Raw genomic sequence first — 27,360 nt, 5'->3', positions numbered from 1 at the left:
AGCCGTTAGTTTAACGATAAAGTGTTGTTCTTAGTTTAACCTGCTTTAACATCCTTATGTCAGTTACCAAAACCACTATAAAAATATGGCTTAACATTAGCCCCTACTATCCAACCAATTAGGTATTTTACAGATAGCCTAATGAACGCACAATCGCCCGACATTTACGAGCGACGCCATAAAGAACCTTTTTTATTTTTTTACACATTTACAATAGTAAGTCTTTGTGCCCGGCCGACGGACAATTTAAAAAATTAATAACGTAAGTTATTCACCTTAAATGCGCAATTCGTTTTTATGCCAGTTATTAAATTGGTCAAGTGCGAGTCGGAGCCGCGTGCCGAGGGTTCCGTTGGCAAACCCAATATGTCAGTAAATAAAATACGATGAAAAAAAACTACCTATACTCGTACCTTTTTTTGGGTGGTAGTACGTACTAGCGTAAGACAAAGATAGTATGATTATGTTATGTTGGAGGGACTGTCCCCTGGCCAAACTATACATATATAATTTTAAAATTAAATGAGTTTTTCGTATTTCTTTCTGATTTTCTATAGTTTGCATTGCACTATTGTACAGTCGCCATCAATGTATGTTGGAGCGCCCAAGGTGCTCACAAATATCTGAACATGCCTCTATTGTCAACGCGTTAGAGTGCGTGTTCAGACATTTTTGAGCAGCTCGGCCACTCCGATATATCTGATGGCGTCTGTACCACACATTTAATATTCTAGTTAGATCTAAATTCAGGTCTAAATCAGCCAATTGTAATCCACATCTCTTCTCCGCTCCGCTGGATTTCAATTCAGCCAATACTAATGTTGGTTGACCCGCACGTCTCGTATGCCCGCCTCAGTAGAACTGGAAAGGCAGTGCATCAAAGCAAAACCCCAGCACGCATAAAACCGTGACAAACGTAAACTTTTTCACTTTTTTATCGTATACATATGTAATAAATTCCAATAAGTTCAACACGCTGATCTTCCAATGTTACCGTTGTTGTGTGATGGAGGATTTACAGACGTATTTTCTGATATTAGAAAACTAGTTTAAAATAAATAATAAATAAATATTATAGGACAAATATTACACAAATTGACTAAGTCCCACAGTAAGCTCAATAAGTCTTGTATTGAGGGTACTTAGACAACGATATATATAATATATAAATATTTATAAATACTTAAATACATAGAAAACACCCATGACTCAGGAACCACAGAATCCATGCTCATCACACGAATAAATGCCCTTACCAGGATTTGAACCCGGGACCATCGGCTTCGTAGGCGGGGTCACTACCCACTAGGCCAAACTGATGGTCGTTTGCTTTTGTATATGCGCAAATATGGGTTTCCATTGCAATATGTATTAATAAATTAGATGTTGCTTATATAAATATTAAGGCAAATACGGGTACCTGTTACGAACCTTCAACTACGGAACCCTAGAATGGCGCTCAAATGATGTTCGGCGATAAAAAGTTAAAAACAATGCCTTAATTTGGCGCGTATTTTCGGCTTTCTGTTTTTGTGGAAGTGATTATGTTTCTTCTTCAGGGCCTGTTATTTTGACCAGTGCGTAAATAAATTGTTCGTGAGCTTATGATACATTATGGATAATTGTTGCTAGGTGGATAATTAAGTACCTTATTAAGTCCTTTTTCGTAGGAAACTAAGAGTTCAGTGCTCTTTAAGTGAATACTATTTATTTATGGGTACTGGAAGAAACTGAAGGGCTGTTTACTTTTTGCTGAGTAAGCAATGTGTCTTATCAAAATATCTGTATGTAGGTAAAACAAAGAACATGCTCGTAAAAAACGTGGGGTTTTTTTTTTTATTCTACGTCGGTGGCAAACAAGCATACGGCCCGCCTGATGGTAAGCAGTATCCGTAGCCTATGTACGCCTGCAACTCCAGATCAGTTACATGCGCGTTGCCGACCCTAACCCCCTCCCACCCTCGTTGAGCTCTGGCAACCTTACTCACCGGCAGGAACACAACACTATGAGTAGGGTCTAGTGTTATTTGGCTGCGGTTTTCTGTAAGGTGGAGGTACTTCCCCAGTTGGGCTCTGCTCTAGATCTGGAATGACATCCGCTGTGCTGTGCCCTACCACACAAAGCGAGATGACATTCACAATGCCCATACCTCTCTTGTGGACGTAGTTTAAGGACGTACCCGGGTCCAAAGGACGTACCCGGGTCCATTTAAGGACGTACCCGGGTATTACTTTTTCTCGAGCTAAACCTCACAACGATGACAAAACAGATTACCTAAGTTTAAGTCATTTATATTACCAGCTAAAATACTAATTAGTTTAATAAGCCGATAAATTTAGGTACAGATGATATGGCTTCGTCTGTATTTTGTTTTATGCTGCCACATTGGCTGTTATAAAATGTTATATAACATCGTGTGACAGAGACAGCATGATAGTATTAATAGTGTAATTTATTATGTTGTCCCTGTCACACAATGTTATAACCAGACATAGGAATCCGTGGGGCAAAATTGTTTGACAAGTAGGGAGTTCCTGTATCGATAAACTCGACTATCGATGCTGTTCTATATACTTAACTAGTGATCACTCAAGGGTTTGCTTGTAAAAAATACGTTTTTATTAATAGTAAAAATAATAATTATATAATAACTCCATGTTCTCTTCTTCGTTTTTAAGACAAGACAAGACAATTTTATAATTTTACTCATCCCAATTTTTTTCTTCGTGAACGACCATAATTTGTTAAATATTTTCGAGTATTAATAAGCGTCTAAAATTAAGGGCGTAAAATTGTAAAATTGTCTTGTCTTGTCTTAAAAACGAAGAAGAGTAAATTGAGTTATTATTTAATTGAAAATGAAAAATGAAAATAAAAATGATTTATTTAGGTATCAAAATTGCAACTTATTACACAGTGAGTATACATTTTTAGGAGCAATTATTTTTTCTACTCTCAATAAAAACATAATTTTACAAGCAAACCCTTGAGTGATCACTAGTATATAGAACTAGCATCGATAGTTGAGTTTATCGATACAGGAACTCCCTACTTGTGAAACAATTTTGCCCCACGGATTCCTATGTCTGGTTATAACTATACCACGGCCGGCGACAGGTGGGTCTTGTGACACTTCGAATGACGTTTCTTGTAGTGATGCCAAAGTATCTTTTTTTTGCAGCCAAGTCAGTTTCAATGTTCTATTAGCAAACTTACGTTTTTTTAGTGGTGAATGAGAAGAAAAAAAACATCTCATGTCACTCACTTGGGCTTCACTTCATAAATACAAATATTAACGTATCATCAGATATTAAATGTTTTTTTTATGGTAGAGGAGGCAAATGAGCAGACGGATCACCTGATGGTAAGCGATTACCACCGCCCATGGACACCTGCAACACCAGATGGGTTGCAAGTGCGCTGCCGTATTAACCAAATGTTTAGGTACTTTATTTACTAATTTTCAAAGACATAAACATATTAATTTGATTTATTTAAAAATTGCATTATTTTAGTCTACTCACATCAATTATCGAAATTATTTTATCGATATACCACTTGTCTAGTCGACACTAACCAACGAACTTTTGTAAGACGTCACCATGCGAATTCATATCTGGCCGCGTAGCCAACGTTACAATCGTACACGCTCCGTAGCGTATCGTAGCTATCTCTCCCTATCACTCTTCCATATTAGTGCGACTGTGACAGGTGCGTTTCGTTCGCCACGGAGCGTGAACGATATGCACGTTGGCTACGCGGGCTGGAAATTTAAACAAATTTTGAGCAAAACTACATCACATTGGACCCGGGTATGTCCTTAAACTACGTCCAAAAGAGAGGTATGGGCAATGTGAATGTCATCTCGTCTTGTGTGGTAGGGCACAGCACAGCAGATGTCATTCCAGATCTAGAGCAGAGCCCAACTGGGGAAGTACCTCCACCTTACAGAAAACCGCAGCCAAATAACACTTGACCCTACTCATAGTGTTGTGTTCCTGCCGGTGAGTAAGGTTGCCAGAGCTCAATGAGGGGGGTGGGGTTAGGGTCGGCAACGCGCATGTAGCTCCTCTGGCGTTGCAGGTGTACATAGGCTACGGAGACTGCTTACTATCAGGCAGGCCGTATGCTTGTTTGCCACCGACGTAGTATATAAAAAAAAAAAAACATGCTATTAATATTGATTAAATGTCGAGTTTTTATGAAAACATGATATTTGTTTTAGGCGTGTAAAAGTATTGTTGTGGCAAGACGTCGTTACAAGGTGATATCAACGGAAACTTCTTTCGAAGTGTCACAAGACATCAGTCAATGTGGGAGCATTGGGAACGATTAATGGCATTAATTAGAACCAAACAAAAATCCATAATTAATAGCTATAATTTATGGCATTCTTCCGCTCCGTATTTGTCTATCGATTCATACTCCTTACTTAAGACATTTTTTTAAATCTATTAAAAAATTCATACCCAGAATTTGAAATAATTAGAAGTTTGGAAGCTGGAATCGAAAAGGTCGCAGCACCATCTGTGCTTAGCTTAGCTTGTTAGCAATTTTCAGTACTACACAACAGTCTACTCAATGAACGACTGTTTCACTGAATATACTTGCTCTAAGCATATGTCTACCTTTTTTTTTATACTACGTCGGTGGCAAACAAGCATACGGCCCGCCTCATGATAAGCAGTCTCCGTAGCCTATGTACGCCTGCAACTCCAGAGGAGTTACATGCGCGTTGCCGACATGCCGACCCTAGCATCCCACCCCCCCTCGTTGAACTCTGGCAATCTTACTCACCGGCAGGAACACAACACTATGAGTAGGGTCTAGTGTCACATACATACCTATCACATACACTAAAGTCTAAGCATACGATACTAAACCTGAACTGAACAGGCGCCTCCGGTATCTCCGGACCGATACGACCTTCAAACCTTCAAGAAAAGGGTACTCTCATCTTAATCCTCTTGTGTTGCGGTTGCCCATAGGCGACGGTAATCGCTTACTACCAGGCGATGCGTCTCCTAGTTTACCTCCTGTGTCATAAAAAAAACTCTGTTTTAAGCTAATATTCGGCACCTTCTGAGTGAAATCGGCGCACGTCGCTAACTGCCAACGCAAACGCACTGTTTGCCGCGGCGAGAACACAGGTCATTAGCGACAATGTGTTTCGCCCATCATAATGTACACTCAGCAACACTCGACTCACCATAGGTAGGTTTTATGTCTCGGTAATAGGGCTCAAGAACTATCAGTGGCATTGGACCACATATTCATTGATACTTTGTGAACCTTATTCGCTAAGACGTAAGGTTCACCGATGGTCAAAGTTGTTGTTAAATACTTGTGAAAATCGATGAACAAGTGGGTTTTAGTCGGCAGCGTCTAATATGTAATCATTGGTGCTACATAGTTTTGTCGTGGAAAACAAATATTAGTTTAGATTTGTGTTTTTTTGGGTTAGAAGATTTCCTTTAAGTCCATTTAGCATACCTTGTTACTCATTTCACTTATTTATTGTATGTATTTCAAGAGACATGGCTTATAAAAGATTTGAAACAAAAAAAAACAATCATAGCGTAAATTTGTTGCGAAAATTGCCGCATTTATTTATAAATCACTTATTCTACCTACATTCATATAAGTTTTTTTTATATTTTAACGAAGGGTAACTAGGTATTTCAAGCCAATGTACATTTACAGTATGTTTATTTTTGCGTATATGTGTATTTTATTGTATTTTTTTATTTATTAAGGATTACCAACCGATAATAATCTATGTAACAATCATGGCTGACGCTTATCTAATTATTAAACCTATCGGTTTTGGAGCACACTTAACCGCATAAGGCTCAATGTACATTACAATGTACATATTCGTTGCTCTAATTAGAACCTTTAATGAACCAAATAAAGTACAATTTCTTTTGTTTCATTCTTTTAAGCAAACAAAATTCATCCCAATTTACTTCTACAAACAACAACTTAAGAATGCACGGGTTAGTTGAATTACATCAGGTAAGTAATTACTTAACTGATGTAATTCAATTACCCCGTGCATTTGGCTCGTATTTGTCCGTACATGTATTGGCGCGAGCGAGAAGCACGATAAATAATATGATTCAAATATCTTTCTGATTTCAATGTATGTTCGAATTGGCCTTTGTTTTAAGTTATCAAGTATACGTACTGCTACATTTAAAATACTCGTACGAACATCTGAAATGTTCTACATCCAACTGGTACACATTCCACTCCCAGTCCCACAGTCTTTGACATTTCAAATAGTTTTTTCGTCGGATGTCTCGTTAATTGGTTAAGCAATGTCTTCCCAACGCTTGACAACCCTTGGCTCTATATCCAGTGTTGTGTGACCCCTGATTATGCATAGTTTATATAGTAACAGAGCTCAGGTTAGCTGGTCGTTACAAAAATCGTAAAGGTTTATCTGTCGGTAGCGTTATTCAAGATAACATAATTACAGTCATAGTTGCACCTTATGCCATTGTGTTAAGGTTAAAAATGTTTTGATGTGTTTTTTTTTTTGGTAGGTAGTCAGGCGTAGTCCAGTAGCGTATTTGCTTGTATGAGTAGACTTGTTATTTCCGTGACTATAGGTAAGTAGCAAGTAGCAAATGGGTTTTTTTGTAGCTACACTTTCGGACATATATTTTAAACTACCCATAACTTTACCAAAATATATGTTTTAAAAGTAACATCTTTCGGTAGGTACTACTCAGTTTTTCTTATCAGAACAAACTCTGATTTAGTACTTCTAGGCAAATCAAATTAGGACCAAAAAAGGGTTTTGAGGAATGCCACTTGATGTAGGGGCTCCTCTACACGATGGCTCAGCGTAGGCCAGTCCAAGGGACGCAGCTATGCGGTGAAATGAGATAGCAATATCACTTGCTCCCTCTAACGCATAAATGCGTCCCTAGGACTGGCCTACGCTGGGCCATCATGTAGAGGAGCCATAGAAGGAAGCCACCATCAATTACAATGGCAATGGTACTACCGGGTTTGGTGGAACAGACATGCTAAAAATAAAGAAATTCAAAATGGCGGCCCTTTTTTTTCAACTTTGACTACGAATTCATATTAAGGTACCTTTCGGATCCTCAGATATAAATTGTCATCTTGAGTATCAGCTCTTTTCCGTAATTATCTAAGGCATTTTGGTTTAAAATTGAGTTATTTGGCATAACAAGTAAGGGTTTTTTAGTTTTATAGTTATCTTTTCTGTGTCCATTGCTTTAACTCCGAAGACTAGATTTAGCCACAGAAAAGAATACTTTAGCTATTAGTTTAAGTCGGCCATTCTGAGAAGGAATGAGACATGTTTGTCGTGAGTCAATATTTGTCGGTCGGCTACCGTCGATCGAAGCCAGTCTGGTTAAGTATTCGTTTAGTAACTAAATTGCCCGGTAGACGTCGCTACATCGTGTGCATATGACTCCTAAATTGTGTTTCTTTTCACAAAAGTGTACCTAGGTATGCAAGTTTTTCTCACTTTTTTTTTTCTACCCAAGAAAAATAGTTATTTGTTTTACAAAGCGACAAACTTTCATTGTCTCAAGTCCAAAGACTATGAAATACTTATAGCCACGGAATATTCAGTCAGGCTAACTCGAACACACACCGATATCAGAATGACATCTTTAATTATTGTGCATCTCGCTCGTACATGTGTAGGCGCTGGTGAGACGCACGATAACTAAATAACATGATTCAAATACCATTCTGATGTCAGTGTACGTTCGAATTGGCCTGAGTCTGGGGGGTTTAATATTAGTTTAGTACCTAAATCGCCTACTAGATGTCGCTATAACGTGTGCCTATGAATTCTAAATTGCGTTTTTTTTTACTCAAGTTTATGCAAGTTTCCTCCCTTTTTTACCGAAGAACATGTTATTTTGTAGTATATACAGTATAAGTGTGAGCCAATTGTGCAAACTACGAGCCGCTACCAACCATTAATAAGTATATTAAATGGTTTATTAATATATGAATCATGACATCGCCAATTCGTGACACGTGCATTACCTTAATACATAATTACATTGAACCAAAAACATGTTTTATTTATGTCACACGCATTACCATACTCATTCTCAATAATTGAAGCAAACTCGTTATCCCTTATGTTAAAAATTAATATCTCCCGAATGCCCTATGCGATAATCCACGTGTTCAAAAATAAATATGAAAACGTCGTTTCTTGCAACAGTTTAATTACATTTTCAATCTTGTTGGTACGAAGTTACAGTTGAATTTGCATTGCAGTTTTTTTCGAGTTGTGTCTTTTTTAAGGGAATATTGTAACTTTTAATACTAGCGACAATTACGACGTTCATAAAGGTGGAAAATATTAATATGGAACTGGGGGGTCCAAGTTGTTTTTAATTGGGACTCAAGACCCTCTGGAAGGTATTTCGCGACAATTAGCTGGATTTATGACGTTCGCAAAGTGGTTTATTGTGACTTGTACTCCCTTGTACTGTACAATTGTACATGTAGCTTATTTATTAGGCACACTTTATTGATAAATACTGTTTCACAAGTTTTTACTAGGACATATTTGATAATAAAACAAAGTTTGCGTTTGTGTATCAACGCCAAAGGATAATGATTTGAAGATAATATGTTTTGTTTTATTTAAATGACTGTAGTTTTTTAATTTTCAATGACTTTCTTTAATTAAAATTGTACTTTAAAACCCTTAATATTATATTATTGTTGAGGCTTGGAAGTAACTACTTGCTACCTGATGATTCGTTTTAATCGTATGTATATCTGGGACAAGAGAATGTCATGGGTAAGGAAGACCAGGACAATGAGATATATCGACGGCAAAGACTAGCATGGTCAGCATACTCCAAGTTGAAATTCGCTTTTGAAATGAACCTCACAGCACAAAAGGCTCGCATATTTGACCAGTGTGTCCTACCAGTACTTACGGAGCGGAGACCTGGGTCTTTAGAAAAGAAATCTTGCACAGATTACAAGTAACCCAGAAAGCGATGGAAAGAAGAATGGTAGGAATCTCACTTAGGGATAGGGAAACAAACAAGTGGCTTCGAGAACACAGTCACTGATGTAACCAGGCGAATGGCAGAACTGAAGTGGGAGTGGGCTGGGCATGTGGCCCGAAAAGACGGCTCGTGGCTGGTAGAGTGGAGACCTTGGGGAGAGTCGCGCCCATCAGGGAAGCCAAAAATGCGTTGGTATGACGATGATATCGAGAACAGCTGGATCGAAACATAGAGCAGGTACATAGAGCACAAAACAGACCAGAATGGCAAAAAAAGAAGGAGGCCTACATCTCAAAGATTGATAAGGGCTAAGAAAAACAAGATTCGTTTTAACGGATGACCTTGGGAGTCCGTTTAATTGAATCCGAAGCCAGCAAGTCGCCTTTCGGCCGAGTCATATATAGTGCTTTTCTCAAAAATGGTGCAAGAAATATAAATATAATATAAATATTTTACAGAAGCAACGTTCTTACGTATATATTTTCACAGAAAAAGTAAAAAGAATTGAAAAGATTTGCTTTGCTGCCTTTTTATTTATTTTTTATAAAAAAAATAGAAGTGTAATTTTTGCCTAATATCCGCCAACCTATTTGAGACAGCTAAATAAATAGTCGCGGTACCAACATTATAATAATAAGTACTGACTACTGATCATCTGTTTGGCTATTGAATGAACCTATTCATTTCATATGGCCATTTCAACTTTTTATAAAGTAAGGATTATTATTTACTCGACAAATAATGAAATTTGTATGCAACATTGCAGTCCTGAAATCGAGAGTGCAATGTTTTTAAGTTTTTAATTCTTGATTGACCATAAACTACGCACTACGCGACATATTTCTTAACAGGAAAAGTTGACTTTGCCGTCCATTTGTGGGAAAAGTATTTTTTATCGTTTGTAAAAGGCGACAGGCGAATGTGGTTAAATACTTACTGTGAGGAATTTAGACTGTGTAGAATTGCGAATAGGAAGAAATGATATTGGCATGAATGTCGATTAATTCGTAAGGACTTACTATGGTTGCGATGGCGTCACATTGAAATTTTTTAGATACAAACATTGACAATATTGACATTCTGTATGTACGTACACATTTCATAGAATTCAACACATTCTATTTAATTATAAATTAACTAATAATCCCGTATTATTAGAAACCTGCGTTTCAAGCTAAGTGCAAGTGACTAGCAAATCCTATAACCGTCTCATTTTGTACCCCGACAAATTATCCCGGAAAGAGACGTACCGTTGTCGGGAATATTGCTCAAGGTGGGACGTTGCCGGCAATATTGCTAGGCGATAAAATGTAAATTTCGTGCCGATTGCCTTTTATTTGTCTTAAGCGAAAGTACCATCAGATGCAGAGAGTCATTCTTTTGTCACAGGTGACAACTGCTACTTACCGCCACTTTAGCCATGCAGCGGCTATTCGGTGCTGAATGTTGCATTCTACTTCCCCAGAAATATGCATCATACAACCCTGATATTTATATTGACGCACATGGTAACTAGTTGCCCATCGATGGGTATCGGACTATCGTCGCGTGGGCTTGGTTCATTCAGAAAAAAAACTGGGTCTTGGCAACACTCAACACTAGGTCTCTGGCTTGCAACTGGTGTTTCCATGATAAAAGAGCTTTTTGTAGCTCACTACGGCTTTCTGCGAACATCGTGAGGAAACCGGACTAATCCCAATAAGGCCTAGTTTACCCTCTGGGTTGGAAGGTCAGATGGCAGTCGTTTTCGTAAAACTTGTGCCTACGCTAATTCTCGGGATTAGTTGCCAAGCGGACCCCAGGTTCCCATGAGCCGTGACAAAATGCCGGGACAACGCGAGGAAGAAGACTACGGCATTCAGCGCAAATGGCCACATCGTCGGCGTATATAAATGTCCACTTTGCTGTATCTTGTGCCTCCCCGGTAAGTGAGTGAGTGAATGGCAATATTTTCTAAAATGAGGAAACAGGTCATGGCACACCACTAACTGAACATATTTTACACCAGGATAGAAATAGGACATTAATTTACTCGTCCGCGATGATTTGTTGAACGTTAATGCAAATTTGAGGGGTAATTACGTGCAGAAATGCGGTTTTGTTCCGGTAATACAGGTTCTAATGTGTTATTTCAAAATGGTGAATAATTATATTGGTTTACGGGCACATATATCGTTTTGGAATTTGAAAGTATTTAATTTAGTTCTATTCCGTTTGTTAGTGGTTTGATTTTGTTGGGGCTTGGTGGAATGGGAATTATTTTGTATAAATAATGTATTAATTTACTTACTGGCCGAAAAAGCATTGTAGTATTGCTTGTGAGTTGCGAACAGGTCGTGGGTTTAAACCCCGGTTTGTACGAAGAACCGTATCTCTCTATGTTACTTACGGAATGTTCAAAGACATTTTTTATAGCCTTTTCGCCTGTCGAACGTACATAGATCTCTAGATCTCAATAGCATTTCAGTTTAAAAATATGTTGAGTTTTTTGTGATGAACTACTAGATTTTTCTCACCCTAAACTACTTTTTGTCTCACATTAAACTGTCACCATAATACGAATGCTCTTCATTGCACAATGCACACCTCGATACAGCGGTGGCAGCATGGTTCCATTTTTACCACTTGTCAGTATAAGCGTCACTTTCGGGCTTACGTACTTGTTAGAACGTGACAGACAAATTATAAAGAGCCGACCATCTTAGCCCTACAGAACACAATAAAATGTATACAACAGGTGATCTTATCACTGAAAAGCACTGTCTGGTAATGCCAATATTATGTGACACGCAACTAGGTACTTATATACTATATATTATATGTAATTCTATTCGCAAAACATTTCATTTTCAACATATATCTAACGCTATCCTTTTCCCCCCAGTGCCGCTGGTGCGATGTGCGACCGAGCCAGCTTCGGCGGCTCAATGGGCTTTCCTATGAGCATGTCCATGGGATCCATCGGCTCCATGCCCATGATTGGGCAAAAGAAGTCTCCAGAGGAACACATCAAGCGACCCATGAATGCGTTCATGGTGTGGAGCAGGCTGCAGCGGCGGAAGATCGCCCAGGACAACCCTAAGATGCACAATTCTGAGATCTCTAAGAGATTAGGTGAGTTGTAGTTATACATAAGTATATATAATACGTCCCTTTACAGATGCCCAGGTCTTGAAGAAGACTACTGTTGAAGAATAAGAAATTAGTCTGATGTCAATGAAGTGAATTGAAGAAGAATAGAACATAAATAAAACTGATAGGGCGTTTAGATTCTGGAATACTATAAAAAGTATGACAACTGATGCAACATAAATTGTTATTTCCAAAGATGGACTGAAAGTCTCGGAAAATATCACAAATCCAAAATCTGCAATAAATTTGATATGGTGCACTTATATAACTTTTACTAAATTTAGTCAAATAGTTAAATACATATCTAGAGGAAGTGATAACCTGACCTGACTACATTAAAATCCAGACATACCAGAAATATTAAAAATATCCAAACATGCACTTCACCTTGACAATATTGACTCTCAACTTGGCCGTTACAGAAGCAAACATCACTTAAACAATATATGAAGCTCATTTAAGTGAATCTTAAGTTGATAGCCATCAGTAGCTACCAAAGGCATTGTCTTATTCTTCCATCAAGCTGATCCCTCGCCCTTCATCTTATCTCTCGATGTATTGTGATGGAAAGCACCTGAGATTGCTCGGTGTAAAGGGCTCATTTGATTGCAAATTGACCATTCACCGCTCTGAGCGGATCTGTGAGTGAATGATTTGGTATAATTAGTTGTCTTGGCCTTGGTATGTAGGTAAACGTGAATGATTATGTGTGAGGTATACCAGATATTCCCAGAACTACAGATGTGTATGTTAGGTTTCATAAAACTTTGAAAACTTCAGAAACTTCGGGAAAATAAAAGTTTTAATTCCGTAAATGGAAAATCCGTTCCCCATACCAAAATTTATATTTTTTTTTATAGCAGGTCGGTGGCAAACAAGCATACGGCCCGCCTGACGGTAAGCAGTCACCGCAGCCTATGGACGCCTGCAACACTAGAGGTGTTACATGCACGTTGCCGACCCTTTAAAAACCTGTACACTCCTTTATTGAAGAACCCCATACTGTATACCCTCGGGAAAACCTCGGCAGGGAGCTCATTTCACAGCCGGAGCGTCCGCGGAAGGAAATTTCTCTTAAACCGCACAGTGCGCGACCATTTAGGCTCTAGGGTATGAGGATATGAGTCGTTTCCGAAATTTTCCATCTGGGAATTTTACAATTTTCATTCAGTGTATATAAAACGACCCAGTATGAAAACCGCTTTAAACATGGTGGAGAACAATGGTAACTAAATAGGCGTTGATTTTAATTTCTTTCCTTTGTCAATTTACGAGTATGAGAAAGAATGAAGTTGGTTAAAGTAGGACTCACGCTAGGACGGTCCGGGTCCGCGCAGAGAAGTCCAACACTACGGTTATCCTTAAAGCATCACGTGATCACCGTTCACCCGTCATAGAAAAGGAAGTGTTGGACGTACCTCTCTATCTCTACCCGGACCTGGGGGCCTACCGCGAAAATCGAAGTTCGTCAATTGCGGGCATTTTTCCCTGTCACTCTAATGACGCCTTAGAGAGAGTAAAAGAGAAAAATCCCCGCAATTGGCGAATTTCGGTTTTCGCGGTAGGCCTCCTGGAGCGCTCTAGCGTGAGTTATCCTTAGGTGTCTCGCGGCGCGGGTGAATTCAATCCTTTGATACCTATAGAAGTGTCCTACGTGAGCGACCTCGTTGTGCCGTTGGGCCGCCGCGCCGCGTCGCATCGCGAGGTATTCGCTCACGTAAGCCACTGCGTTAAACTGTACAAATACATATACTTCACTATAAAAGCGTTGGTGCTACTTTTACAAGCTGTTATTTATTTTGTCTTCATCTTCACTTATGGACTATGTGTAGGCCGGTTTGTTTTGTACAAAATTACAAATCTTATAAGTTAAATAAACTTTGGGGTACAATTGAGTTCAAGTTTTGACTCTTGAAGTATGTTACTTATATTAGCAATACGAGTATTAGCATTGCTGTGTTGGATTGATGATGCCGGAAGTAGGTAGCAATAAAAAACTATATAACCACTTATGGACTTATACATATAAGCGTCAATCAAATTTGAAATGTAATTGGAATTAATGTGCCTATCCTATCCGATACCAATATTTATTGGAAAGAGGCAAACTTTAGCAGATATTTTAAAGTTCAGTAAAGAATCTTGCATATATTCAACAACTTTTTATAAGATTATATCTGCTCCCTGCGATACGCCATGCAATTTATCCATATTTACCTTAAGTAAATGTTTAAATTCGCGTCAAGAACCATTATTTGTATGCAAATGTGTCGGAAACACTAATTTGCGGGTTATTTATATAGCGAGCGTCTTAATTTGGGTTTGTTTATGGTTTTTGGGTACTTTAATGTTGGTTTCTGGCAATTTGTGCAGTTTATGGAAACAAAACATGCGTAAAGGCAGTTTTTGCGATCATTAGGGAGGTTTCTTTACATTAAAGAATCAGATTTGATCGGTGAATACTTTGTTTATGTTATGGCAGGGAACTTGTTTCAGAGTTAATATTTTTTTGGTCAGCTAATATTAACTATTTCAAAGAACGAAACATTCGTTTGATCCGAAAATATCATACAGCTTGTCTTTGTTAAATTAATAATGTTTTAGGCGATAATATAGTAAATGAATAGGTACATGTACTTATACAAGTAGTTAATCAAAAATGAAAGGTTATACAAGGTGCCCGTGAGCGTTGCGAGACATTTTAACTAAGCATTCCTGGTAATATTTAGAAACTAAAATGTCATATAAAATTTTCTGGATTAGGCCTAGTTTCAGAGATAATTAAATGTTTTTCGAAATCATTCTTTCGCCATAAGTCGGTACAAAACACATTTTTGACTGCGGTATTGCCACTTTGAGGTCTAGTCTGGACATACCTATTGATTGACATCGAAAAATAAAAAAATGTATTCGAGAGGCTACCCCCAAATAAAAAAAAACTTTTTAGTTAATTTTAGGTTATGTGTTTATCAATAAAATTACGTGTTATGTACAGGAGTGTTAAAAAAAAGGGAAAAAAACAAACAAAAAAAATTTTTTTTTTGTCGAATTTCACAAAAAGTCATATAAATTTTTTTGCTTCTGTTGCCATCAGGAATGCACCGTTAAAATCTTTCTTAATGCTCACGGGCACCTTGTAGAATACCTACTGCCTATGCAAATACATAATATAGGTATAGAAGTAAAGTAATTAGCCTCCATTGTTAGTACACTTTGTAAACGTTGTTTACTTATATTTCTCTTAAGATCCGCAAGTAATTAAAATAAATAAACACCACAAACCTACCATCCGGCATTCTAATAAGAAAACATTCTGTAACCTGCCTTAAATTATGCCTCAAGAGCTTTTGAAAATTTTAAACCGATAAAAAACACTTGAAGCACAAAAAGTGAGCGCAATCAACCGTGCACCCAGCGGGGGACAGCCACCGAATTAATCAACAACCAAAAGCCTTTAAATTCACTAAGCTTTAAACCATGACCAATTTAAATTAGACCTCTTTTCGCATGCTGTTGCAATGAATCTGGAAGTCAAAGTATAGTGGGAGCGAAGGAGTAGAAAATGTTTTGTGAAGATTGGTTGGCTGTTCCTGCTACTGTGTCAGACTTACATAGCTTTTCGCTTTAATAATAAGAATGATTGTAAATAACAAGTTACGAGTAAACAATATATTGCGAACTTCGTACAGTGCGATATAGCTCTAGGAGTAATCGACTTGTTATAATGAAAACAAGATGAATACGGATTTTATGACTTCAACATTACCTTTCCTGTGTAGTGTACGCACCTCTTCTCCAATCTTTTTCCGCATATTCCGAAATGTCGTTGACCGATCGAAGTATTTTACAAGGGGCAAGCTAACCTTTGACAGTTACCAACCCCATAAATGCAAAACTTACGCCTTGCGTATAAATGAAAAGCCCTTACAAGCCACCATAACATATGCCCGCCTGCTCTGCTGGCCAGCGATCCATTGTCACTTTGACTAATCACTCCGTAATACTAACGGAACTAAACCCCCTCCTCCAGCGGCTCTGTCAAGTTCGCGTTCAAAATTATTTGAATTTGGAATCGGAAATATGCCGTTGGATACTCAGCGGCTGCAGCACGGTCGCATTTTTATCACTTGTCACTATGCTTGTCACGTTCTAACAAGTAGGTAAGTGCGAAAGTGACAGGTATAGTGACAAAATGCGACCGTGTTACAGCCTCTTGTCTGGTCGTAGGTTCTTATTTTGGGAGTGTACTCTGTACACTGTTCTCGTGTGAGACGCGATGGCAAAATAAACCTGCTGGTGACGTCGCCATTTTCTATTTTGTTTTGTGGATTTGGTTGGCGCGTGCTTTCTTGTTTTTTTTTGTACTGAAAAACTCGGCTTCTATATTGTTACGCTATAAATACAAATGAGATACATTGGTATGGAGATAAGTACCGACCGAATAAAAAAACAACTAAAAAGCAATGCTGAGCTTGATTTGAATTGAACATTGTTACAATTCATTAGTTTGTGCGCTTTAATTAGGTATAGACATTTTTTTCATCGATAATATTTAATAGGGGAAGTCGCAAGTAAATTATATTGCTAATGTTACAATTTATACTTTTAATGTAATTATACTACAATATTATATCTATTCATTACATAATATTACAGATTTTATAGAATATTACATGAAAAAAAAATTGTATAAAGACAAAAATCTTAATGGCATTTTAAATTTAACAAACGGTTATGAATATCGCCATGAAACTGTATTTCCTGAAGTCATATCACAAGGCATGAAACTTTTCTTGTGAAGTTAAGTGCTTGACAACACGAAAAATCGATAAGACTTAAACTCATATTGTAATAAACACAAGAGCTATCCTTATTATATATATTTAGTACCTAAATTAAAAAACCGGACAAGTGCGAGTCGGACTCGCCCACTGAGGGATCCGTCCGTAGTTTTTAGTATTTGTTGTTATAGCGGCAACAGAAGTACACATCATCTGTGAAAATTTCAACTGTCCAACTATCACGGTTCATGAGATACAGCCTGGTGACAGACGGACAGACAGACAGAAGGACAGCGGAGTCTTAGTAATAGGGTCCCGTTTTACCGTTTGGGCACGGAACTCTAATAGAAGTTATCTTTACGATATATTTAGTACCTAAATACAAAAACTACCGACTGTCATAAAGATTCGAAAGAAATCGTATGTAAAATTTGAGCTCCAGGAGGAGGGGGGGGGGGGGGGAAGACTGCCCATGCATATAAGTTACGTCATAAATACCGAGTCTTAAAAATAGGAATATTTATCTTTCTAACCTTCCTTATGTTAATATAATCCAACCTGAAACCGTCCCGTTTTCAACATAAAGGGCTGTCACCGTCATCGGAAAACAGTCAGTAACAGTTGCTTTCGCGAGTAGGGTGACAATGGCGCGCTTAAAAGTGGACCGTATTGTCCCATACAAACATACAAATAACTTATTCATGGCTTTTAAGGCTAGGATGAATTTGTTTTCCGCTTGAAGGATGGGCGAGAAATGCTTTGTACACTTTATATACTGTGTATGTGTGTGTGTGTGTGTGTGTGTGTGTTTGTATTTGTATTTACTGTGGGACTTAGTCAATTTGTGTAATAATGTCCTATAATATTTATTTATTTATTTATTTATATACTTGCTGCTACAGGTAGTGAAGAGTATATTTTCAACTGATTTAAAAAATGGAGTTTTTTTAGTGATTTTTTTTCAATACTTGCTACTGGTATTAATCTGGATTGTAATCTATTTCTCTTGACTTGGTCTATTTGGCTTGACACCGATTCTAAATATATCTGTTTGCTAGAGCATATTAAAGGGATAGTCTTTCATCCTATTTCTCCCATTGAAATCGGTTTTTTCTTTGATTTTTTGGCCCCGTACTAATCTTTCCATACAATATAACTTTATGGTTTATCGAGGCTCTACAATATGAGGTTCTTCAAATAGGAGTGAAGATTTTTAAAGGGTCGGCAACGCGCATGTAACACCTCTGGAGTTGCAGGCGTCCATAGGCTATGGTGACTGCTTACCATCAGGCGGGCCGTATGCTTGCTTACCACCGTCGTGGTATAAAAAAAAATGTTCCATCTCCATATGAAGTAAAATGGTTTTACTACAATCCTTAATAAAATTTTGCTCAATCGGTAAATAAGGCTTAGTTTACACCGAGCTATATAACCTGAAGTCTTTATCTTGTCTCCTTAACAGGTTTTGTGTATTAGATCATTGAGACTATCAAAAGTGACAGTTTGATCTAATTTGAATTTGAGAATTATAATTAATAGAATCAGGCGTTACTTTGCAAAAAAAGTTGATTCACCCATTTACTCTTTGAAAGAATAATTCTCAAATTAAAGCAAGCAATTTAATATTACTTTGCTAATCCGCGAGAAAATAACGTGTTAGTCAAACAGTGCTAACCCGTCATACTTACTTGCGTATTTTTACATGCAAAAAAAAAAAAATAATAATAAATAATTAATATTGAGTTTTGTACTTTTGGTGGTGGGTTGTTATATTTATTTGCGTATTTATTTTTGCGGTGGGAGGGTGGGAATATTAATTGCATGTAAAAATACGCAAGTAAGTATAACGGGTTAGCACTGTTTTACTAACACGTTATTTTCTCGCGGATTAGCAAAGTAATATTAAATTGCTTGCTTTAATTTGAGAATTATTCTTTCAAAGAGTAAATGGGTGAATCAACTTTTTTTGTTTTGTTATCCTGTCCGGTTGTCCAAGGGACAACAGTGGCACAGTTTGTTTGAAGAGACGTTGTATGCCGTTCTATTAAAATGCTTAGTAGGGGGCCCATTATGGACATTGGTTATAACGACCACAAAAACGCAAGTTTAATACATTGAAGTACCATAAAATCAGTATTTCAATGAACTTTTGTCCCCTGGACAACTAATCGTAACCATGGCAACGAGTGACGCTAAAAAGTTGATTCTCCCAAATTCAAACACAGTTACATCATAAGAAGCTTTCACTGATGCTTCCCAAATAGAATATCACTATTATTAGTTCAGTCCTGTTCTTTCAGTAATAGCCAATCGGAGCGTACTTGATTATTAAACCGAATAATAATTAATAATTCAAACAAGACAGCATAATAACAGGATATCAAACGCACTCCAAATTACCTCAGTTTATTGTCAATAAAACAATAGTTCACTCCAGAGACCGTACACCCTCACATCTGTCCACCTGTCAATACGTATCTACAAACTTTAAAATGCCGTTCAAAAACCACCCTTATTACCGTACGATAAGGGTGTAACTATGTGTTCGGCACTAATAAATCGACGAACAAAACGGTTTTGTTTACGGAATCAATCGAAATGCTGTAGGTGTACAATGGAACGTTTTTGCTGGATTGTGATATACCGGCCGCGAGAATGAGGAGCGAGAGGGAAATCTTTTTTATTATTTATTTCCATACATACAATTATCATTACAGAACCCAATGCGATATTTTGGCAAAATATTAAATATATACAAAATCAAGTACTTATATCAAACAGTTCAAATATAGTTTACCTACTTACTACCTATTCAATATAAAAAAGAGTTAATAATGCTGCTTTCGTGAATTCACTCATCATACATAAGAACAGGTCTATATGCCTGGCTCGTAGCTCGTGGTTCATGGGGTCATGAGGTTTAGGGAGGTTCGTCATTAATTATGTATATTGTTATTGTAAATAAAGTTTGTTTATCAGACCTCAAATTAAAATATATTGAAATATATCCTTATTTAAAAATATCCTTGGACGAGTCGGACGTGGACACCCTACTGATTTACGTGTCTTGTACATGTTCTTGACAAATACATAATACAAAATACATCAATTCAGTCAGTACCCAAGTAAACTACTTTTAAAAATGTATTTTTCTTCAATTTCATAACGAACGCGAAACATTCTGGAGGGTGACCAATAATGTAGGAAAATTACGCACAACTGAAATTAAAGAAACTTTAGTTAAGAAATTTAATATTTGGCGATACTACTATCTTGTTTGCTAAATTATTGAATTAAAGAAATATATGTTCCTGTAGGGCATGGTGACAAATGATAGAGATGGTCGGCTCTTTATCATTTGTCACCATGCCTGTCACATTCTAACAAGTATGTAAGCGCGAAAGTGACGGGCATAGTGACAAGTGATAAAAATGGAACCATGATACCGCCGCTGATTTAAATTTTATTCAGCACCATTTGCCGTTATGTCAGATTTTTTACTGGTACATATCAATTTTTACCGAACATGTGTCCCAACAAGCTCGCATCCCTGTCTCCCCATACGTGCCCCTGTTTGTTTTCTGTCTGATGCACCTACGCTCAGTTAATATTAATTAACAGGGGAGCACCCTCATACTGTCTCAGGTTACGTTATAGCGATTACGTACACATTCGACTATCACGCCTGTAATCTAGGGGTAGGCAGTTGTGTGTATGAAATATGTAGACCAGTAGACATATTTATTATTATAATATTATAATAATAATTAAAACATGTCACCAATCGAAATTTACAAAAGTAGTGTGAAGGCTGATCCATCTTTTTAACATGGGTGAGTCCCACCTGTCGGCAAACACCTTCAGAAGACTACAGCAGCGCTTCCTCATGATCGCATGAAAACCATCAACCCCCGCCTCCGTAAACATGCCCGCCGCTACTGCACCTCCGATGAAGACCCAGCAATGTTCTAAATGGGTAATCTGTTATGGTAAGACCTCTCAAAAATCGTTTTATACTTGTTAGCTGAATAAATATTTTCTTCAGGACAGGGGCATTTCATGATAGAACGCTGAAAGAAATGTTTGCATTAACAGATATGAAATATTTTGTTAATAATATACCAAAATTAGGAAGTTGTTGCAGTTGGTTGCCTACATTTTAGATGAACATCGGTTAATCTAGGCAACCTTGGACTGGACCAACTTTTTAATAAGGCAACCTATTACAGTTTGATTATACAAAAAATAAGCTTTCATTTGATATAATAGGTATACGATAAAATAACAATTAAATACAAAAAAAAGTATTTTTCTGTTCGTACGCAATTTTACTAGGCAATATTCCTTATAATACAACGTATTTTAGACCATTATATCTATTTGAAATTAGAAGGGCATAATGTGCAATTAATGCTCCCTCAATTCTGTTCGCATAACACCTACGATTGAGGATTCCCTCTTAATATTAATTACTGACGCACAAAAGCAAAGCACCCTAACAAGTCTTACACCTTTACACGTTTCCAGTTAATACCTTGCTAATTTAAAGAGCTACAAGAAGCCATACGTTACTAACGTTTATATGACGTTTTAATTTAGTTCGGATAATAATATGCTGGTATGTTTGTTATTTGATCGTGACGTCACGTCGCAGAAAACATAAAATTTTGAGATTTTGAGAATAGAATAGAAAGAAAACAAAATATTTTTCGTAAGTACAGACAAAGAAAATAAACTTATGCATAAAATAAGGAGTGCTACGAAATCACGAATTTTGACGATAAAATTTATGTTATGTACCATGTAGCTGTAAAAGTGCATGGCGACTTTATCAATTAATGTATTCATAATTTCTCCATGCAATTTCGCAGCTCACTGTATAGTCAGCAATACTATTCGCTTAGCACCTTTGCATACAAACTTCTATGCAGGGGTAGGGGGGAGGTGCACATAAAAGTGACCACTTTTATGTGCACCTGACTGTACATAGTTGTTGAACAATCTATTTTCAATAAAATGTAAGTAATCAAATGGTACAATTTTTTGTCATTCAGGAAGTTAAAAAAAAACTGAGATTTTCAATCTTTGGGGTCTTGTATTTATTATCATTTCCATTTTTTTGTGTCCAATATATTGTGACAAAATACTCGTTTTCTATCTAACTATTCGATTTTGGTATAAATTTCAAAATGTGTCATAATCCCTATTCTGTGCGCATAACACCTTAGATTGAGGATTCCCTCTTAATATTAATTACCCACGCACAAACGCAAATCGCACCCTCACAAACACTTAACACATTTCCAGTTATTTTGCTTATGTGTTTATGTGACGTTTTAAGTACCTAGTTCGCTAGTTATATAGATATAGGTATGTGGTGGTAGACATGTTTGATGTTTCAATATGCATTTCGATAGCAGGAGACTGGGTTTTGTTATGGGGATTGTGTATTGTACGAAGGTAACATATGTTATATTTTATACTACGTCGGTGGCAAACAAGCATACGGCCCGCCTGATGCTAAGCAGTCTCCGTAGCCTATGTACGCCTGCAACTCCAGAGGAGTTACATGCGCGTTGCCGACCGTAACCCCGCCCCCCCCCCTCGTTGAGCTCTGGCAACCTTACTCACCGACAGGAACACAACAATGTTCAATGTTATTTAATGTGAATGTTTGTCATTAAGAAAATCAAAAAAATAAAAGCTCATCGTCATCATCATCGTTTGAAATTAAGAGCTCATCGAGGGGGGGCGGGTTTAGGGTCGGCAACGCGCACGTAACTCCTCTGGAGTTGCAGGCGTACATAGGCTACGGAGACGGCTTACCATCAGGCGGGCCGTATGCTTGTTTGCCACTGACGTAGTATAAAAAAAAATTACATTTGTATGTAATATATATTTAATGAATAATTTTCGAATAACCTTTAATTTCATCAAATTCTTACGGTAAATTATTACGTTTTATAGAAGTTGAACCAAATTGTATAAGTCTGGTTTGATCAACAAATAATGTTATTATATTTGGAAACTATTATGGCTTGTGTGTATTCTATCATTGTAAAACATATTTATTATTTTTCGCTGTTTATTTCTCAATAATAAATAGAATGAAAATAAGAATAACGACTTTAATAAGCATTGTAAATATTTTAATTCGAAATAGTTATATTTTCTCACTGGCAATAAGTAGGTATATAGCTATAAAACCAACATGGAACTGAAAGCTACAATCGAGTTTATATTACACACAAATTTTTTATATAATAACTTCACTGACTTTTTCTTAAGAGGCTGTCAATACCTAAAGCGCGCACACTGTCTATTTGTATCGGAGTAAATGAGATAGCACTGTCGCATGTTACTGGGCCTGGGTAAGGGAATAATAAGAAATTTATTTAAATAAAAAAAAGTGGATTATTAGTGTAATATTTTACTCGTCAGCGGTTTAGATATAAATTTTTTGGAATTGTGATTTTAATTGCAGACCCATAAGTCAAAACAATAAAGACATAGAACCGTTTAATTGTGATTTTAAGACCAATCTTTGCAATTATTTTCTATCGAGCCGATTTCGTTCAATCATGTATCGAGTACAACCATGGTCTTTGAAATATAATTAATATGAACATATATTTTTCTTACTTGACTAAAACAAATAGTCTTTCTTAAAAAACTGTTTAAGTAACATCAATTTCAAGGACATTGGGTGTTGACAGCCCCTTAAGGCGATGTGCACAGAAGCTTCGCAGCTATTACATATATAGTCAAAGATCACATCAAAGAAACTGCAAGTCATCGGTTAAATATGTACCACATTATCCACGCACTCGCTTCACACGAAAATTACATAATCCGGGTATTTAAAAAAAGAGTTCGAAATACATGCGAACAACAGCTTTATTCTATGCTACTTAAGTACTAAATTGAAAATAATAAGGTTTTAAAAGATATCGTAACAACATATGCCCGCTATCAATTTACAGCGATTCGCCCCGCTCCTTACATAGACCAGTTTCCCCTTTTAAAGCCATTTTTTGTTTCAACTTTTTGTAACAGATGGAGTAATTAAAGAACCGTAACTCGCTATTGGCTGCTGAACTCGCTGACGAAAGCTTCAAACGAAAAAAGTCATAAGCGTGTAGGTATTTCAAATACTTTAACACCTTTTTTCGTTTGTAACGAACACCGTATATAATTGTATAAAGCCACCATAAAGGTACTTTTTAACTATAAAGAATGTATATTTTCTGTGCTTCTATAGGTATTGTTGCCATGGAATCTATTAAAGTGACTATTTTACTGAATAATAAAGAATGACTGACTATTTTTCGGGTAGACCGGGAGCGTTGTTGCGTTTTCTTTAGTTTTTTAGTCTACGGGCTACGCTACTGTTTGTGGCTTGTAATAGATTTCGTCTGCAGTTGAATTGTTCTTTTTTTTAGATAGGTCGACGAACTGAGAAGTGCAAATGTCAACGGTGAATGCCTATTGCCAAAGTTTAGATCTCGGCTCCATTTAGAATTGTATTATATAATCGTAACTATTAAGTTACAGAGAGGTATTATTATACTACAATGCGAAATTGAAGCTAGTTTTTGTTTTACTCATCGTAAGAATTCTTCTTTCGAATAGCATTAAATTTATATATTAGTCATCATATAATTTATATTCGATGAAGTAAACTAAATTCATATTAGCAAAATATCTAATATATAGGTACTGTCACATGGTACCTAGAGCTTTAACATTAGAATACTTACAATTAATACGTTCTGCGAACTAACAGATAAAAAAACAACTTTACATATTATCTATCCATAAAAGCGTCAAAAAACGCTGTAAAAGCCATTACTGTTTTTATTTTGAAACCGCCGCATTGTCGCCTACTTACGCAGGCTTATCTGCCCCGTGCAGCCGTAGGGGACAAAAATGTCCCGTACATAAAAAGGCGTATTTCATAACTAAGGCAGAGTTAGATCTGCCCTTGTGCATTGAACTACGTGACGTCTCTTGTGGGATTGTTTAATTACTTATTACTTTTTTGTGTCTACTCCTGGACTATTGACGTTATTTTCTAGAATTATATCTAACAGAGTGTCAAATAGGTACATATAAATGTACTAAGCCGTAATAAATGAAAGAGATATCTATTACATAAGTAACTAACGATCCAACGAATTTTCTTCTTGTAAAATAGATAAACGGCCCGATTCGAAGAATGAAATACGATAACGATAAGTTCTGGTTTAGATAATTTCTCATTCATAGTATCGTTTGTATGTCGTATAATTAACAGAAGCAGCTCGATTCGGGCAACCAATGTCACTTTGACGTTAGAAATATCGTAGATAGATCTTATTGGGATCACAGCAGAATCGAAATAAACGTCAATTTTGACATGTTGTTTAGTTATCGATCTTTTAAAGATCTTAAACGTGTCTTAATCATTCTTCGAATAGGGCCGTATGCTATTCTTTTTAATGAGAAGCTGAAAAACGAAACATTTTTCGCATGCCTTCGTAATATTTATGTTGTACGTCAAATATTAGGTCTAGATACGATATGGATCGGATATTTCAGTATTAAAAGTGACGTTTTTGTTTGAAGAAACGTTACTTTTGACACCGACATATCCGATCCATATCGTATCTAGACTTAATATTTGACGTATCTTAAAATTCGAATCGGGCCTTTAATCTATGTATGTTACATAAGTTAATGTGTACACAAGGCTAAATGATTTAATCAACCATTTTTGCTACAATAAAAGCACAAAGCTTCGTCAAAATCATTTTAACGACGAAGTCGGTGCCTAGTAATTATAAAACCCCTATTAAATCCAAATTGACTCGTTAATTAACTAGTTGATGGTTAAAACTAATAGCTGAAACACGTGTTCGATAATGTATTTGTAGATTTTACTGGAACAAAGTAATGTGGGGTGTTAATGAAAACATGGCGGGTTAGATCAATCATGAAACACTACGTATTTTAAGAATTGTGATAATTGTTTTGATGACAAAAAAACACTCTTATATTTCGGCCCGATTAAAAGAATGAAATACGATAACGATAAGTTCTGGTTTAGATAAGTTCTCATTTAGATATCATATGTATGTCATATAATTGACAGAAGCAGCTCAATTCGGGCAACCAATGTCACTTTGACGTTAGAAATATCGTAGATAGATCTTATTGGGATCACAGCGGAATAGAAATAAACGTTAATTTTTGATATGTCGTTCAGTTATCGATCTTTTAAAGATCTTTCCAAGATCTTAACCGTGTCTTAATCATTCTTCGAATCGGGCCGTTTATCTGAAATATAGACAGGTAATACCTATGTGAGCAAGGCTAGGGTAATAGGTGATCCTGCTGGCTGGCAAACTTAACTTATAAAATACAAATCATTTATTTACATTTACCTCCCACCAATTTACTATTCGAAAAATGCGTCATTTTTAATGCTAATGATTATTTATTTTATTAAGTAATACAAATAATAATTACATATTATGTCCAAAAATTAAGTTGAGTAGTTAAAATAAAACTAGTGAATGTTTTAATGATAAAACAGTTTAAACATGCGAACTAGGATTATTTTGTTTCTGACTTATGTTATGTGCATTGAAATATTAATAGCAATAGTTGCAGTATTTTCCCACAGAACCTCCACAAAAGCTACATAAAAAGCCCCACTTTGCCACGATCGATACCTCCAGTTACATCCGGACTTTTTTACCAACAAACCCATTGTCTGCACAATCGTAAAAACAAACAAACATACATCACAATACACACACGTTAGGCACAATACAAATCGCAACAAAGGACTTGCCTCTCTGTGCTGTATTAAAGCACATTGTGTTCAGAATCGGACGAAAATGCTCTTCATTACTCTGAAAGCTCGTGTGCCATACGACAATGGTGGAAAAGGGGGTTTTCCACCCTAGGGGGTGACACAAAGACGCATGAAGGCGGGCGGTACCCCCGCCCGGAAAATTGAAATGGTAAGAAACGTTATTTAGGTCATGATTTTATTAAATGTTAATAGATTCCTTTTTACTAGCGTTGTTGGGCTTTTATGTTGCTTTTAAATATGTATTACAATTGTAATACAAAAAAGAAACATTATTTGATCAAAGCTACCTATAAAAATAATAAAAACATAGGTTGTGCTCCTCAAACGATAAAGTAAGTAAGTAAGTAAATATTCTTTAGTGCACCAACAATTATACATTTTACATACATGTAAAACTACAAATGAATTTTAAAGGGAAATAGAACCAGGTGACAACAGACGGTCTTATCGCTAAAAAGCGATCTCTTCCAGACAATCTTTAGGTAGCAGGAAATTTAGAACTCATACAAAAGATAAAACTAATTTAAGTCTAATTTTTATTTGTTTTCA

At 36.6% G+C, this 27,360-nt stretch overlaps 1 protein-coding gene across 1 annotated transcript in view; it reads left to right on the top strand.

Moving 5' to 3' along the window:
• LOC133518133 (transcription factor Sox-21-B-like) overlaps positions 1-27,360 on the top strand; it is an 85,852-nt gene that overhangs the window by 3,526 nt on the left and 54,966 nt on the right. Inside the window, exon 2 of the mRNA XM_061851715.1 lies at positions 11,921-12,150. Within this exon, the coding sequence (XP_061707699.1) occupies positions 11,921-12,150 (230 nt within the window). The remainder of the gene's footprint in view (positions 1-11,920; positions 12,151-27,360) is intronic.

This window comes from Cydia pomonella, chromosome 5 (assembly GCF_033807575.1).
Source record: "Cydia pomonella isolate Wapato2018A chromosome 5, ilCydPomo1, whole genome shotgun sequence".
Taxonomy (NCBI): Eukaryota; Metazoa; Arthropoda; class Insecta; order Lepidoptera; family Tortricidae; genus Cydia; species Cydia pomonella.
This window is presented reverse-complemented; position numbering and strand designations above follow the sequence as displayed.